At 43.3% G+C, this 18,342-nt stretch overlaps 1 protein-coding gene across 1 annotated transcript in view; it reads right to left on the bottom strand.

The window, feature by feature from the left end:
• The window catches only part of ZNF704 (zinc finger protein 704), a 237,108-nt gene extending 221,205 nt beyond the window's left edge, over positions 1–15,903 (bottom strand). The window contains exon 1 of the mRNA XM_039464620.2: positions 15,078–15,903. Within this exon, the coding sequence (XP_039320554.1) occupies positions 15,078–15,572 (495 nt within the window). The 5' untranslated portion in view covers positions 15,573–15,903. The remainder of the gene's footprint in view (positions 1–15,077) is intronic.
• Between the last annotated feature and the right edge of the window lie 2,439 nt (positions 15,904–18,342).

The raw sequence follows: 18,342 nt of genomic DNA, 5'->3' as shown, positions 1-18,342 counted from the left end.
GTTGAATGGATAAACAACGAAATGAAGGCAGAAATAAAAATGTTCTTTGAAACCAACTAGAATGAAGACACAATGTACCAAAATCTCTGGGACACATTTAAAGCAGTGTCTAGGGAAATTTTTTTTTTCATCTCATCTATCTTTTATTCCCAGATACTATACCATTTCTTTTACATAATTTACTAGTCACGATTAAAAATTATATAGACTTAGAGAAAAATTTATAGCAATAAATGCCCACATGAGAAGCAAGGAAAGATCTAAAATCGACACCCTATCATCAAAATTGAAAGAGCTAGAGGAGCAAGATAAAAAAAATCTCAAAAGCTAGCAGAAGACAAGAAATAACTAAGATCAGAGCAGAACTGAAGGAGATAGAGACACAAAAACCCTTCAAAAAAATCAATAAATACAGGACTGTTTGTTTGAAAATATCAAAAAAAAAATAGACCACTAGCCAGATTAATACAAAAGAAAAGAGAGAATAATCAAATAGATGCAATAAAAAACGATAAAGGGGATACCACCACAGATTCCACAGAAATACAAACTACCATCGGAGATTACTACAAACAACTCTATTCACATAAACCAGTAAACCTGGAAGAAACGGATAAATTCCTGGACACTTGTATCCTCCCAAGCCTAAACCTTGAAGAAGTTGAAACCCTGAATAGACCAGTAACAAGGACTGAAGTTGAGGTAGCAATTAATAGCCTACCAACCAAAAAAAGCCCAGGTCCAGATGGGTTCACAGATGAATTCCACCAGACATTTACAAAGAGGAGCTGGTACCACTCCTTCTGAAACTATTTCAAACAATCCAAAAAGCAGGAATTCTTATCAACTCATTTTATGAGACCAACATCATCCTGATACCAAAACTCAGCAGAGACTCAACAGAAAAGCAAACTTCAGGCCAATATTCATGATGAACATTGATGCAAAAATCTTCAATAAAATACTGGCAAACTGATTGCAAGAGCACATCAAAAAGCATATCCATCACGATGAAGTAGGCTTCATGCCGGGGATGCAAGTCTGGTTCAACATATGCAAGTCTATAAACATAATCCACCACATAAACAGAACCAAAGACCAAAACCCGCACGATTATCTCAATTGGTGCAGAGAAGGCCTTCAACAAAATTCAACAGTGCTTTATGCTAAAAACTCTCAATAAACTAGGTATCAATGGAACATATCTCAAAATAATAAAAGCTATTTACGACAAACCCACAGCCAATACCATACTGAATGGGCAAAAACTGGAAGCATTCCCTTTGAAATATGGCACCAGACAAGGATGTCCTCTCTCACCACTCCTATTCAATATAGTATTAGAAGTTCTAGCCAGAGCAATCAGGCAAGAAAAAGAAAAAAAGCCTATTCAGTTAGGAAAGGAGGAAGTCAAATTGTCTCTATTTGCAGATGACATGATTGCATATTTAGAAGATCACACAGTCTCAGCCCCAAACCTCCTGGAACTGATAAGCAACTTCAGCAAAGTCTTAGGATACAAAATCAATGCACAGAAATCACAAGCATTCCTATAAACCAATAACAGACTTAAAAGAGCCAAATCGAGAATGAACTGCCATTCACAATTGCTACAAAGAGAATAAAATACCTAGGAACACATTTAACAAAGGATGTAAAGGACTTCTTCAAGGAGAACTACAAACCACTGCTCAAGGAAATAAGAGAGGACAGAAACAGATGGAGAAACATTCCATGCTCATGGTTAGGAAGAATCAATATTGTGAAAATGGCCATACTGCCCAAAGAAATTTATAGATTCAATGCTATCCCCATCAAGCTACTTATAACCCTCTTCACAGAACTGGAAAAAACCACCTTAAACTTCATATGGAACTAAGAGAGCGCCCACATAGCCAAGACAATTCTAAGCAAAAAGAACAAAGCTACAGGCATCATGCTACCTGACTTCAAACTATACTACAAGGCAACAGTAATGAAAACAGCATGGTACTGGTACCAAAACATCATGGTACTGGTACCAAAACAGCATGGTACTAGTACCAAAACAGAGATATAGACCAATGGAACAGAACAGAGTCCTCGGAGACAACGTCACACATCTGCCACCATTTGATCTTTGACAAAAGCAAGCAATGGGGAAAGGATTACCTGTTTAATAAATGGTGTTGGGAAAACTGGCTAGCCATGTGCAGAAAGTGGAAACTGGATCCCTTCCTGACATCTTACACTAAAGTTAACTCCAGATGGATTAAAGACTTAAACATAAGACCTAACACCATAAAAATGCGAGGAGAAAACCTAGGCAAAAGCATTCAGGACATAGGCACAGGCAAGGACTTCATGACTAAAACACCAAAGCATTGGCAACAAAAGCCAAAATAGATAAATGGGACCTAATTAAACTCCAGAGCTTCTGCACAACAAAAGAAACAATCATTAGAGTGAATCGGCAACCAACAGAATGGGAAAAAATTTTGCAATCTATCCATCTGACAAAGGGCTAATATCCAGAAAAAAGAACTAAAACAGATTTACAAGAAAAAAAAAACAAACATACCCATTCAAAAGTGGGCAAAGGATATAAACAGATACTGTTCAAAAGAAGACATTTATGAGGCCAACAAACATATGCAAAAATGCTCATCATCACTGGTCATTAGAGAAACACAAATCAAAACCACATTGAGATGCCATCTCACACCAGTTAGACTGGCGATCATTAAAAAATCTGGAGACAACAGATGCTGGAGAGGATGTGGAGAAATAGGAACACTTTTACACAGTTGGTGGGAGTGTAAATTAGTTCAACCATCGTGGAAGACAGTGTGGCACTTCCTCAAGGACCTAGAAATAGAAATTTCATTTGACCCAGCAATCCCATTACTGGGTATATACTCAAAGGATTATAAATCATTCTATTATAAGGACACATGCACACGTATGTTCATAGCGGCACTGTTTCCAATAGCAAAGACCTGGAACCAACCCAAATGCCCATCGACAATAGACTGGACAAGGAAAATGCGGCACATATACATTATGGAATACTATGCAGCCACAAAAAATGATGAATTTGTGTCCTTTGCAGGGACATGGATGAATCTGGAAATCATCATTTTCAGCAAACTGACACAAGAACAGAAAATCAAATACCGCATGTTGTCACTCACAGGCGGGTGTTGAACAATGAGAACACATGGACACAGGGAGGGGAGAATCACACACTGGGGTCTGGTTGGGGGGGAATAGGGGAGGGACAGCAGGGTGTAGGGAGTTTGGGGAGGGATAACATGGGGAGAAATGCCAGATATAGGTGACAGGGGGATGCAGGCAACAAACGACATTGCCATGTAGGTAGCTATGCAACAATCCTGCATGTTTTGCACATGTACCCAAGTATCTAAAGTGCTATTAAGAAAAAAAAAAAAAAGAATAAGGAGCTAATAAGGAGCTAAAAGAATTGTTGCCACTCAGCGATGGCTAAAAGCACATTTTCAGAGCCTTCTGAACACCCACCAACCACTCATGTAATGAAATATGCAAATAGAGTCCCCCCTGTCTTTTTTAAACCCTACCTTGCTTGGGTCATTTCAACGTTTCTAATGGCTCTTCCCCTACTGTCACCTCCTCTTTCCCACACTAAGATGCCACAGTGTTTGTTCAGTGTTTACATAGGCTCAGTTGTCAATTCCCTGCTTTTCTGAGACTATTTATGTAACTAATATATGATAAAATAAGACTACAGTTTTTCAAATAGGTACTCCTCACATATTTATTTTTATAAATTCTAAGATCCCCTTTCTAATATTTCCACCCTTTTTCTAATATTTTGTTACATTAGCTTTGAGTTAGAAGTCTATGAACCTGTTAATTGAAACATTTTCAAAACTTGCAAAAATTGTTAAAAATTAGAAATCAGTTGCAGTAAACACTTGGAGCTGAGTTGCAAAGTGTGCACAAACTACATAAAAGCATTTATGACAACCTATTAAAACTATATTTCACATTGTTTCAATTTACAATTTACTCCAAAATACTCTTTCTCCTTTAATTTTCATTGTTGCTTAGGTACCAATTCCAATTATTTTAAAAAATCTGTTCATCCCAACTGTTTTCTGAAATGTTTGACAAATATCTGTCATTTGGTATAAAATTATTCGTATATATTTTTCAACAGAAACCATCCTATTCTTCTCTGAGGCTTATTTTACACATCTATAAAGTGGGGATAATAATATCCACCTCTCAAGGTTATCACGAAGATCAAGTAAGTTAGCTATGAGGGCCTTCTATTAGTTACAATGCATTAAATATTGAGTAATATGGAAATAAATGTTGAATAATATCAAAATAAGAGTTATTATACATGGTATTAGCATTCACAAGTACTTAATCCCTTTACTCGTAATAGCGACAGTGTTGACAGAAAATGTATCGGTGCTAGAATCCTGGTAAATATGTATGTTCTTTTCATTTAGACTCTCCTGATATTTTCGATCTTTTTTTCTTTTAGAATGTGAAAAATATTATTAAATACACTTCCCTGGATATAAACACCTTGTGACTTTCTGCTCCCTTGGCACTTTGAAATTCTATTACAACAACACTTCCCACACCCTTCTGTGTTCCACACTAGACCCATCATGGGTACTGATTTATTAAGGAAGGTAGTGTTCTCTACCAGTTTTTAAGCTTCACACACAAGAATGGCATTCACAGATAAACAAGTGAAAATTTACCACAGAAAATACTCCTATTTTAAGAAACTCAATAATGAAGAAGTGATCAGCTTTATGAGGAAAAAGATGTCAAAGCTTATATGACACACTACAACACTTTAACCCTCCTTTGTGCTTGTGAAATTCACTTGACAACTTATTTCTTTAATTACACAGTTTTAGTTATTTATCTCAAGCATAAGACACTTATCCATGGCTTTCCCACTGAGAAAAAGAAATTATAAACCACTATTTCCTGAAATATATCCCAAAGTAAAGATGCTCTAAAAAAAAAGAGTCCAATAAATATGTAAATATCACAATCTGTATTTACCCTCTTAGAAATGCAAAATGGCCTTTGGCATATATAATAAGTAACTTTTTTTTTTTTTTTTAGTCGGTGTCTTGTTCTGTTGCCCAGGCTGGCATGCAATGGGACAATCTCAGCTAACTGCAATCTCCACCTCCCAGGTTCAAGTGATTCTCCTGCCTCAGCCTCCCAAGTAGCTGGGATTAAAGGCACCTGCCATCATGCCCAGCTAATTTTTGTATTTTTAGTAGAGACAGGGTTTCATCATGTTGGCCAGGCTGGTCTTGAGCTCCTGACCTCAGGTGATTTGCCCACCTTGGCCTCCCAAAGTGCTGGAATTACAGGCATGAACCACCGCACCTAGCCATCAGTAACTTTTTTATAGATATATGTTATATTATTCTTCCAATTTCCACTATGTTTGAAATATTTTATAACATTTAAAAAATTGTATCTTTATTTTTAAGTGGAATTTCCCAAAGTCAATTAACCACCAAGCTCTTTTCTCCCTGTCTAGATATCTCCCTAATAGTGGGAGCAAGCAGATATGAGTTTAGAGGTACACTGTGGGCTACCCATCTCTATCTACCCAAAAAACAAAGAACGACCTTTTCATCAAACAAAATTACAAGTCCAAGACACCAACGCACAAGAGGGTGGGAAGGGTGAACCCACGCCTCGGATATTCCAGCCACATGCAAATTAGAGGTAGAAGGTGACATCACTTTATTTCCACAGCAGCTTTAAGAAACATATTCAATGTGTGTGGTAAGCCTCTTCCAACCTACCCCTTCGGATAATAGCCCAGTTTCTCCAATGTAAGAGTGACAGATCTGAACAAACTGATGAACATAAAAGATAGGATATCTCTGTCCTCTTTGCACAAGTAGATTAATGACTCACAGCTTCCTGAGCTGAAAGAGCAGATTAAAGCTCACCGCATATTATGACAGAACACCACAGAGTTCAGATGAACAGAGTCACTTCAGGAAGCAGCTCTTTGAAACGCCTTGGTAGCAGGAACAAGGAGGTTGTAACAGTCAAAATAACTGCCGATTTTGGATTCTTGAGCACAGTTTTACAAATGTTTCCTTTCTGAATACAAAAATAAAATAAACTGCCATCCATGCCTAATTTCAGGTCTCTGGGCCATATCAGAAATGATAGGCAGTGATGGAATAGTATTATCCCAATTTTATAGATGATAACATGAAAGCGTGGAGATAGTAAGTAATTGGATGTAGCCATGCAACAAGTGAGTGGAGATGCTGGAATCTGAACCCAGAACCTGTGCTACATCGCTTCTTGATCTACAGAGAGGTAACAGATGGGTGGGGGTAGCTGGGAGGATCATCTCCTTTGACTTAGCCTGCTCTCTCCTCTCTCACTGATGCGCCAACAATGAAGGTCACATTTACGAACTAAAATTACCCTTTAAGCAGGTTTTATCAGACAGCATTTCAGAGTATACAACCTTTTTAAACACTGAGTTTAATTTAAAATGTTGGAGCACGTTTGACTTTCACTTATTTCAACTAGTCATCTACAATTAGTCTGAATCGAGGAGCTAGGACTTTTATCTAACCTTCCATTATGACAAGAACATATGTAAAGCAAGTGTTGTCACTGGTGACCATCAGGTATGGTACAGAGGCCTCCCACAGAGCAATGCCCAGGCAGCACCCTCTAATGTTTGACTTCTGCAAACATTATATCAAGTCATTTTAACAAGGCTAATTGTTTGCTCCTCACAGCTCCACGGTTTTCTGCAACATAAACGAACCTCCCGCCCCTGTATGTTACTGCAAAGTTCTGACCAAAATATTACAGACTCTCCTTGAAAACTCTAGAGTCAAGCTTGTTTCCTACATGTAAATCATAACTCTGAATTTTCCAAAACTGTACCTTCAATGAAGTGTAAGACTTTAATCATTCTAATTCCATGAACACATATTTCAGAGTTCTATTCTGTTCCATTTCATCTAGTAAATAAGATCATCTAGGGTTATTTGGCAAATGCAGTGATTTAAACTCATCTTTTGACCAGCTATTCCGAATCACCTCCTGGCTGAATCACAGAATCTTCTTTATATGGATTACTTAGTTACAGTTGTTTTAAAGGTATATTTCAAAATCACATCTCAAATTGTGGTAGCTAAGAAATGGCTCTGGGCAGATCTAATCTTGATCTCATTAGGAATAAAGAGGAAAAGCAACTTCATATCTCTTTACAGACAACTCTGCAGGAATGTGTTAGAAAGCAGGCTACCTGAAAGTAAAAGAAGGCCTATTTACTGTTGTTTCCTGTGTGTATAGCAGGAATCTGGTAAACAATGGGGCTCAAAAAATATGTCCTAACAGAGGGAATGAGTAGAAACATGGACTGCACACTGAAGGATGTTGAAAATCATCCTTATTTCAACATAGATTTGGCAGGTATTCACAAATATTTCAGAAAGTCTAATGGAAATCATGCACTTACCTTAAGATGAGATGGGACAGGGCAACTAAAAGTCAAGTTTGTTTGATTTCTGCAAACATTATATCAAGTCATTTTAACAAGGCTAATTGTTTCACATAGATCAGAAGTTTGGATGTCACACAATGACATGGGGAAGGAAAGGCTTTCTCACCCCACTAAGCCCCTCTTCCAGGGTGGGAGGCAGGGGATACATTAATCTAACTGGGACAGATTTGCTAATGAATAGGACCCTAGTGTTTTAGAAGGTCAAACCCACATAGGGATGTGGCTCTCTCAGTCTGTTTCATGGTGTATCACTAGGTTGCCCAGGCTTAAACCTCCCAAGTAGCTGGGACTACAGGTACACCAAGCCTGGCTTAGCTCTTCCTCACTAGGAGGCAGGGGGTAAGCAGATTCAGGGTAGGGCTTGATTTCTGGCTCTTTCTCTTCTTTTCTCTAATGCTTGTGTTATGGGGCCCTCCATGGTCAACCAGTAGTAAAATGCTGGTGAAGAAGAGGAGGTTCTAATTAACAGTTACTGGTAATGACATCTTCTAGGCAAGTTTACTATCAGCACACAGCAGGGACTATGGGCACTCACTTCCCAATGAAATGGAGCTATTTTCTCATGTCTTATCCTCTGTGTATACATGTCCCTTGGAAAGTTCACAGGGAGCGGGTACTGGCCAGGCAGGATTCACAGAGGGTTCTGCCCATCACACACAGCCACATGTAAGTCCACCTCTAACTGAGGTACTTTACAAAGGACAAGCATTCTAAAAATAGAAGTTGATAAGCAGTAAATAGTAGACCGCTTCAGAAAATTGTGGATTTTCAACCCACAACTCTGAGGAAGTGTGCTGCTGATCATTCCTGAGCATAAGAACCCAACCCAGAAGTAAGGACAATAAATTGGGGTTGGCAGACCTGGGCACCAATCATGGCAGCAGCAAACTTGGTAGCAGCCCCAGCTGGACCAGGCATTCCACCCTGCATAGTGTCAGTACCCTCAGTGGTCAAATGAGAGTATTGGATTACTAGATAATCTCTGTTTTCCTTCCAACTCCAGTTGTCTACGATTCAATGAATGACAACTTTGTCTGGTATCTTAAGCATATGCCTTTTGCTCGAGCCAACACAGACCATTTGCAAGACACATACTTGTTACCAAATTGGAATTCAGTGTTTGCTGCACAGTTCCTGCCAAAGGCTTCTTAAAGTCATCTGATATTCAAGAGATAGTCTAATAGATGTGTTAACCATCCCTGAAGAACTAGCACAGAGGAGGCAAATTCCATTCAATTAACATTTATTGAGCACGGAAAGTGGGAACTTTAACATAGATTATCTCATTTAAAAGCCTTTCTTCAGCCGGGTGCGGTGGCTCAAGCCTGTAATCCCAGCACTTTGGGAGGCCGAGGTGGGTGGATCACGAGGTCAAAAGATCGAGACCATCGTGGTCAACATGGTGAAACCCCGTCTCTACTAAAAATACAAAAAATTAGCTGGGCATAGTGGTGCATGCCTGTAATCCCAGCTACTCAGGAGGCTGAGGCAGGAGAATTGCCTGAACCCAGGAGGCGGAGGTTGCGGTGAGCCGAGATCGCGCCATTGCACTCCAGCCTGGGTAACAAGACCGAAACTCCATCTCAAAAAAAAAAAAAAAAGCCTTTCTTCTCCAGTTTTTCAATAGTTAAAATCTTGGTAGACTTCTAGCGGTCTTTAGTGTCCAAGTTTTCCATAAATTTATTACACTAGCAAATTATCAATCCCTCTAGATTCTTGTCCTTCTTATCCCTAAACTGTTACACAGAATGGCAGAGCACAGTCCTGTGCCTTTATCTCAGCCCCACTACTGTTTCACCTTCACTGAGTAACAACTTACTGCATCCTTCTTATGTCTGACAGTGTCTTTGTTTTTTGTTTCTGTGTTTGCTTGCTTATTTCTATTCTGTTTTTTGATAGTGTTCCTTACACAGGGGCCCAGGCAATTCCTCAGTGGTAGGCAGGGGAGTGTGGAGGGGTTTGTGTGTTCAGGACTGTTACTATTGCAGATAAATGTTTAGGCTTCTTTTAATCTGAAACTGAAAACCATGTAATACAAAGTTTCTCTTATCTTATTTAAAGACCACATTAGCATTCATTAGAGTAATCAGGCAGCAAATTTCAGATACTTTGTAACATCTTTTCTGTTTCTTCAGCCATCCCAAACCTTCCTGGAAATAAATGGGCACATAAATCCCAATAAATACAGAAAGATGCCAGTTCAGTGATTAAAAGCACAGGCTATGGATGTGAGCCCATGCTTCCCACTTCTGGCCACATACTGGAGTGTGATATTTCACCTCAAGTCAGCATCATCAGATGAAGAATGGGAGTCATACTGATTCCCAAGCCACAAATTTCCATAAGTTCCTCCTTCATATAAAGCATTTAGTTCAGTTCCTGTCTCACAAATACTCAACAAATATTTGTTTAATATTACTGTGGAAACCCAACTGTCATGGATTTCATTCTCATTCTTTTGAATTTTTTTGTTTGTTTGTTTTGCTTGTCCTTTGTTTTCTCCAACCCACTGACACATGACTTTTCTACCTTCTCTCACTCGCCCCCGCTCCCCACTCACCCCTCACTCAGGGTCTTCACTTTTCTTACATCACTCAGTTTATCATCATAGACTTGCCAATTCCCTCAACAATAATTCTGTTTCTTTCTTTTCACTGCCCACTCACTTGGCTAAACACCACCTCTGCTGAATCCAGCTCTCCACTTTCTCTACAAGAAGCAATGTGCTGTAATGCATATGGGTGCTACCTCTGGGGTTAGACCAGGCGTCTCCAAACTACGGCCTGTAGGCCGTATGCGCCCCCCTGAGGCCATTTATCCGGCCCCCCTCCACACTTCAGGAAGGGGCACCTCTTTCATTGGTGGTCAGTGAGAGGAGCACAGTATGTGGCGGCCCTCCAATGGTCTAAGGGACAGTGAACTGGCCCCCTGTGTGAAAAGTTTGGGGACACCTGGGTTAGACTGTGCAGGGTTCAAACCCCTGCTCTGACACCTAACAGCTTTTGATCTTTAAATAAGTTGCTTGTCACTTCTGTAGAATGAAGTTGATAACAATAATGCCTGACTCATGGATATGGAATGAAATTTAAATGAGACTATAGAGTTGGATTTGTGTTGGCCCTGGTAAGTACTCAAAAAATTTAGCTGGGATTATTTTTATTATATTACTCTATGCATGAGGCAATGGAAGAAAGTTGGGAAAATCACATACCCAGACAGACTGCTTGAACTATAAATGTGGAATCACAAACCTCAGTTGGGTCGCTGATACTGTCTGGCAACTCTATTCATCTCCCTGGTATATTTGCTCTCAATGCCTTCAGCTCTTACTTCAAATCTCTCTCACCCTCAGCTGATGATCTTCCCTTCTGTTTTCTGGGAAAAACAGAAACCATCAGAAAACTACTATCATTTTATCATCATCCAATATAGAAAATATAGGAAATATACATCTGGACTCATGTTCTCCATACTCTCTCCAGTCTAATGGATGAAGGGTCCCAAAGACCAACCCTTCACTTGGGTTTCAGGTTCCCTCCCTAAGACTTTCCAAGGACTTTCCTCCTGCAGTTTTCCCCCTTTTCTCTACATTTTTGGTTCCTCCCTAAGTGACCCCTCAATGATCCTCACCACCTGGTGTTCATAACCTTGTAAAATTCCCTCTCCTTAGGTTGTGGGTGGAACCTGTGACTTACTTCTAATCAAAGGAATATGGCAAAGATGCTGGCCTATTCCTCCTGACTACATTGCATTATACAAGCCTCCATCTTGCTGGCAGGCAAGCTCTAAGATTCTCCTTGCCAGCTTGATGAAGAAAGAGGCTAAGCTAAGGAAGTCTATGTGACAAAGAACAGCAGAAAGCAGGGAAGGGGTGGGGGAGAGGAGCTCTACAAGCTAAGAACAGCTTCCAACCAACAGCCAGGAAGAAGCTAGGAGCCTCAGTCCTACATATGCAAGGGAATGAATTCTGCCAACATTCTGCGTAAGCAAGCTTAGAGGTGAATTACTCCCTGGTCAAGCCTTCAGATGAAAACTCAACCCATGTAAGACCTTAATTGCAGCTTTGTGAGACTCTTCATGGCAAGCCTAGTTAAGCTGAGCCTAGACTCCAAACCCACAGAAACTCTTAAGAACTGTTTTAAGGCCATGTGTGTGTACACACACACACACACACACACACACACACATATTTGTGGCAATTTGTTACACTACAATAGAAAACTAATATTCCCCCTTCCACATAATTCCCATGATGCTCTAGTCATAATACTAGGCTCTACTGTATCCCATCTTTAAAAAAAAACCCAGGCCATAGGCCTTGCAGCTATTCTTCCTCCTCTTTGTTGTCCTTTCCAACTAAACTTGTCAAGAGTTTTTCATATGTCCCTCTGTTTTCTCCCCTCATCAGCTGCTTAGCCTATTCCAGGCACATCACTGAAACTTCTCCTGTCAAGGATCCTAGTAAGTTCCATATTATCTAATCCAAATGAACATCTCTGTCTCTTTCTCATTCTACGTCTCAGCAGCATTCAACACAGTTTATTACTCCCCACCCACTTTTTGGAAGTATTTCTTCTCTTGGCTTATTGGACTTTACATTTTCTAGTTTTCCTTCTACTTATTTGGCTGCTGCTTCTCAATAGTCTTTGCTGGCTTCTCCTTTTATGCCCAAACTTAAATAGTGCTGTGCTCCAGAATCAGGCCCCAGACTCTCCTCTCTTGGGCCCCTGCACTCCCTTTGCAGCCCCCAGGCTTTACATTAACATACTGATGTCATGCCAATTCCTCCCACTATCCTTGACCTCTCCTATCTGCTCCCCATCTCACAACCATCTGCCTAACCGTACCCTCCACTTGATTGTCCAACAGTCAACTCAGACTTCACATGCACAAAACAGAACACTTGATTTTTGTTCTCTCAGTTTTTGTAATCTCGGTAAATGGTACCTTCAACCAACCTTTACGTGATGGTCTCATCCTGGATTCCTCCCTTTCCTTCATTGCCCATCAACCAACCCAACCACAAGTTCTTGTAGGTTGATCCTCATAATAGATTCTGAATTTGCCCACTCCTGCCAATCTCTAACTCCAAGCTACCCTTCCCTCTCTTGGTCTGCTGCAGTGACAGCCACCCAACTGGCCTCCCTGCCTCCACTGCTGTCCTCCACACAGCATTGATCTTTTGAAAACTATAAACCACCTTGTAAGAATTTATTGCTCAAAGCTTTTCAAAGACTTCACTATCCTTTCAAAGGGCCCACCAGGCTCTCTCTGCAGGCACCTGCCAGCCTCCTTGACATATCTGATACCCACTAAGTTCCATCCACAATCACCCTTTTCTCCTTCCCACCTTGAGACTTGCAACTGCTACAATCTCTGCCTGGAAAGATCTTCCCATACAAAATGTCTCGTATCTCAGGTCAAATGTCCCCTCCTCAGAGAGATCTTACCCACAGCAGCTTTCTCTTTTTCCTCTGAGAGTCTAAGATATCATGATTTCTTCACAGGATGCATCACAGTCTGAAGTGTTACGCTTGCTTATGTATGTATGTCTGCATCTGTGTGTTTGTTACTATGATGCCTCTCACTAGGTGTGAGCATCAGGAAGGTGTCCACTGCTATGTTCTAGAATAGCTGCTAGCACATAGTAGGCATTCAATAAATATTTGTTGAATAAATGAATGCATGCATATATATAAAATGTTAATATTCTTATATGCATTATAATAAAATTATCTTGTGATATTGCATTAGAAAATCTCTTCAGATACACTGCCTTTAAACTAGTATTTCAAAAAGATAAAATTATACCTCAAACGACTCAACATACTGTGTAAATTTCTGAAAAGTGTGGGCAAGTGAAACTGTTATAAAATGAAGCCCATTACGAGAGAATTTAAAGGAAATTTGGAGATATGAAAAATCTTTATTGATCAAGTGAATTATCACACTCTATTCTGCATTTATAGATTTGTTTCCTATATTTAGTTTGTTTTCATCACAGAGAATAAATCATTGTTTCTGTCATAAATTGTGCATTCCTATTCAAACCACAAGACACACTTTCAGTATTTCTGAACAAAAATGCTAAGGAGTCACTACTCTTGTTATTCAATGTTACCGACACCATGTGACTTCATTTCAAACCCAGCTATATTCTGTAGCCATACAATGCAGGCTTTTCAACAGAGCATGGTAATGAATGTGGTCACGGTTTGGATTTCAACAAGCAGCTGTCAAAAACTATCATTCCCAAATGACCACTTGCCGAAAATTTCTCACTCCAAAAGCTGGTACTTCCAGGGTGGTCTAGGAAAGAAATCTGTACCCACGTCTACACTGGGGCTATTCTAATTGCCGATGTTCAACATTTCTTTGGAAATACAATTTCAAGCTTTCAGGAGCTTTTTTGGTGAGCCCCAAAAGCTTTTTAAAGTGTTCTCTAAATATTAAGCTCATTTGTTCGTGATTTTTTTCTTCCTGAAATACCAACGCCTTCTGAAAACTCCGGTAAACAGTTATTCCGCTGATTTTAAGAACCACTCTTGAGAAAAATCACTCACTCCATTGCTTACCACTTGCTGCCCTCAAAACTTCTTAGCAACATACACCGTGCATGAACCTCAACGTGGTTTGCTTTGCCCAATCGCATGCCTGAAAGCCCAACCAGTCAGTTGTGTAATAATAAACCCCTTATCTCCTGAAGATACACAAACGGAAAAATCTCTCGGCGCTTCAGTGCACAGGGACTTCGCCAGAATTCTCAGCAGAAACTCACACCCATTTTAAATGCCATCCCCCCACCTCATTTTCCTGATTTCCTCTTTTTTTCTCATTTGCAATTTTGAAGAAGAAGAAGAAAAAAAAACCACCTCAAATGCTAAACGATGCCGAGTTGAAACACGGGAGGGCGAGGGTCAATGCCAAAAACTGCCAGCAAAATGCATGCGGAAACCAAGGGCTTGGTTTTGGCCGTACTGGGTTTACCGGTTCTCTCACCAGCGCCTGTGATGGAAACTCATCAACAACTGTTTTTGGATGGAAGAAGGGGCTGAGAGATTGGCGAGAAACACCGTTTTCTAGTTTCGATAAGCTTGAATAACTATCAAAATAAAGAGGAGGGGACACTCTTTCCTTGGGGGAGAATAAAATCTCACTCTCCCCTATCTCGTCCGTCCCCACCAGGCACGAACCGGCGCCTCCGTGTTCCCCAAGTTCCCCACCCCACTGGGGAGAGCGCCCTTTCCAGGCACCCACACCAGACAACAAACCCGAACCGGCCTTTGAGGAAAGGGGGAGCGGCCGCGCTGGGAGGGACGCAGGGGCCCGAGCAGCAGGCAAATCAACAGTTCCCCGCGCTGCCCCGTGCGGCCGCCCGCGCCGCCTGACACACCCCTCCCGGCCGGGTCCCTCCCAGGAGCCGCTGCCCGGCCTCCGCCAGGCGCCTCAGCCCGGGCCCGGGCCCGTCCCCCTCCCCGGGCCGGCGGCTCCCACGCGCGCCACCGCGCCCAGCACGCACCTTCAACGCGCCCCGGGCAGGGCCCTTGGGGACCGCGCGGCCGGATCCGAGGGGCACGAAACGCTCCTCGCCGTCCTCGTCGTCGTCGTCGCCGTCCACCACCTCGACGACCACCTCCTCGTCTTCGTCTTCCTCGTCGTCATCCTCCTCCTCCGCGCCCCCTCGGGGCTTCTCCTCCACCCGCCCGAGCCCCCTCCGCCGCCTGCTCCCGCCCTCCTCGTCCTCGTCTTCCTCCCCCAGAAGCAGCAGCACCGGCGACGCGGCGGCGGCGGCCCGAGGGGGGCCGGTCCCGGCGCTGCGCGGCGGCGGCAGCGGTGGCAGCGGCGGCCTCCAGCTCTCCGGGGCGAGCGCCGGGGCCGGGCCCGGGGCAGGGGGCGGGAGCCCGGGCGGAGCGGCTTCCTTGGCGGCCGCGGCCGCGGGCCCGGCAGGCTGCAGCGCGGCGCCCCCCCGGCGGCTGCCCAGGCTGGAGCGCTTGGCTAGACGCCGCGCCTGCATGCCTGAGCGCGGGGCCGCGGGCCGCGGCGCGGGGCCGGAGAGTTTGTCACCTCCTTTTCCTCCTCTGCCTCCGCTGGCGGCCGCTGTGGCCGCAGGGCCTGGGGCGCGGGGCCGCAAAGGGGTTTTAGGAGCCGCCGGCCCGGACCCGCAGCTGCCACTGGCTGCAGAGGGGCGGGCGCCGCCTTCGCTGGACCGGCCGGCGGGGACGCCGGCGGCCGGCGGCTACGGCGGGGCGGCGCGGCGGCCGCGGGCGGGGGTGGGTGTGAGCGAGCGGCGCGTTGCCGCCTCCGCCGCCGCCGCCGCCGCCGCCGCCGCCTCAGCCGCCGCAGCCCGGGAGCCGCGGGCCGCGCTGCGCTCCATGCGGCCGGCGGCCGAGCCCGCGCGCGCCTCTCCCGGCCCGCTGCGCCCGCGCGCTCCGGGCCTACCGCTGCGGCACCTCGGCGCGAGCTGTTTGTGTTGTGTGTTTTCCACCACCGCCCCCCTCCTCGTGAGCCATTCCTCACAGCCCTCCGGTCCCCCCCAGCTTAGACAAAACCCGGACTGGATTTTTTTCCCCTTCACACAGCCTCCTAAAGTCTGGCGCTTCGAAGAGTTGGCGGTGACGCCAGGGCAAACGCTTAACCGCAGCCCCTTCTTTCCTCCCGAGGGAGGGGGGTAGAATTCTTCAAAGTTAGACTTTGAACGAAGAGATTTGCTACAAGTCATTTTAATGGTCACCGATGTGCATGGCAGCTTCTCCTGAGCTTGTGTGAAACCTAGGAAGGTGTACGAATCCGAGGTTTGGGGTGAATTCCTAATATGAATCATCAGAGTCGCTTAGATTTTCGAAATACTGTTTCATGAGCGATTATCTACCAGTCTCTCTCTTTGAACGCACCACCCTAGCCCTGCGATTGAGCTGTCTTGGCTCTGTGCTGAGTGTCTAGGTCTTTCAGCTTTTACTTCTGCTCTTCGACCTTGAGTCCCTTATTATAAGGGCTGAATTCCAAGAAGCTGTCTGCTTGCACTATCTGATTTGTAGACTCTCTTCTGGCATTGTTCAGGCCTTTGAAGAAACAAATGGGCAGGGGTTCAGGATCGTTTGAATTGGTTACTTAAAAAATTAATAGGACGTAAGACGAAGTCTGGAAATCAAGGATATAAGCAGTTTGCCATAGGAGTAGTTTTGCCATTTTCTGACAATTTTTAGGTGTGACAAAGGAAAGATATTTCCTCTTATTTGGGGTTAGGCTATGTAGAAAGTTGTATTTCTTATTTTTATCTATTTTGTTTATTTATTTATTTCGAGATGAAGTTTTGCTCTTTCCGCCCAGGCTGGAGTGCAATAGCATGGTCTTGGCTCACTGTAACCTCCACCTCCCAGGTTCAAGCAATTCTCCTGTCCTCCCAAGTAGCTGGGATTACAGGCACCCACCACCACACCTGGCTAATTTTGTATTTTTAGTAAAGACAAGGTTTCACCATGTTGGCCGGGCTAGTTTCAAACTCCTGACCTTCATCGGCCTCGGCCTCCCAAAGTGCTGGGATTACAGGTGTAAGCCACCGCACCTGGCCATAAGTCGTATTTCTTACATTCAAATCATACTCCCAATTCCATCCCTGTAGAGGAGGGCTGGGGAGGATCTTACGCATCAAATACTCTGGTAGGGATCTCCATGGGGCCAGAGTAACAGGTGTATTCACCTTCAGCTAATTATTATTGGACATTTAACATCATATACACTGTTAGACACTTGAAGGGGGCTCATTAAATGCTCACTTATGGCGTCTTCCAACTGCTGAACAGGGATGATGACAAAGATTCTAAAATGAACTTTTTGTTCTCCCTGAATCAGATTAGCTTCCTGATATACCTATTTCAGGTGCTGACACTTTCATTATAAATCATTTGGGCCCAAAATAGCGGCATCATTTTAACTCCCTTCTCTACCTTATCTCTAGAGGCAGTTAGTTGCCCACAAGTCCAACCCATTGTTCTTTTTAAAATGCATTTTGAATCCAGCCCTTCCTTTCCATTCCCAAAGCTCTTAACAGAATTTTGTGACTTCAAAAGTGAAAGTTTCTAATGGTTCCAATCACCCATTTTCTCACCCACACACCTTCCCCTTCCCTCCTCAGACATCATCACAAGATTTATGTTTCCAAAACCCCATTCACATCACACCATTTTCTTGTTGGACTTCTTATTTGTAAATATCCTGTTCAGGAATTCAGAAAGAAGACAAAAGAACATTAAGAGATGGGTGTGTCTGATCAAAGCATGGACTAGCAGGGGCCAGCCAAGAAGCGAATAATCAGTATCAGCGAGAGTTTGCAAAGAATGAAGAAAGATCATTACGGTGGTTCCGTCCTCATTGGAAGAAATTTAGCTTCGTTGATTTGGGAGATGATTTTAGAGTGAGGCAGCAGGGTCTTTCTCTGACCATGAAAAGGAAAGATCAGGGGTAAGGGGTGGGCAGACAAGTATGGAGGAGGTAGAGGAGGACAAAGGTGTGAGGCAAGCTGGCTAGTAGTTAGGCAAATGGTCTCAGGAACACCTGGGTCCGAATCCTGGCTCTGAAACTTACCAGCTGTGTGCTTCTACTCATCCTCTTTCTGTGCCTATTTCCTCATCTGTGAAATGGGGATCATAGCAATAAAGTTATTTTGCAGATTAATGAGTTAATAAATACAATTAGCTTACAAGAGTGCCTGGTACAAGCTAGGGTTTATATGAGGGCTTATCATAGTAAACATTGTGGTGGTAGGTAAAACAAGATGACTTGGGATA

Source organism: Saimiri boliviensis, chromosome 15, assembly GCF_048565385.1.
Source record: "Saimiri boliviensis isolate mSaiBol1 chromosome 15, mSaiBol1.pri, whole genome shotgun sequence".
In the NCBI taxonomy this organism is placed as follows: Eukaryota; Metazoa; Chordata; class Mammalia; order Primates; family Cebidae; genus Saimiri; species Saimiri boliviensis.
Note: the sequence above shows the minus strand (reverse complement) of the source record. Positions and strands in the feature narration are given on the sequence as shown.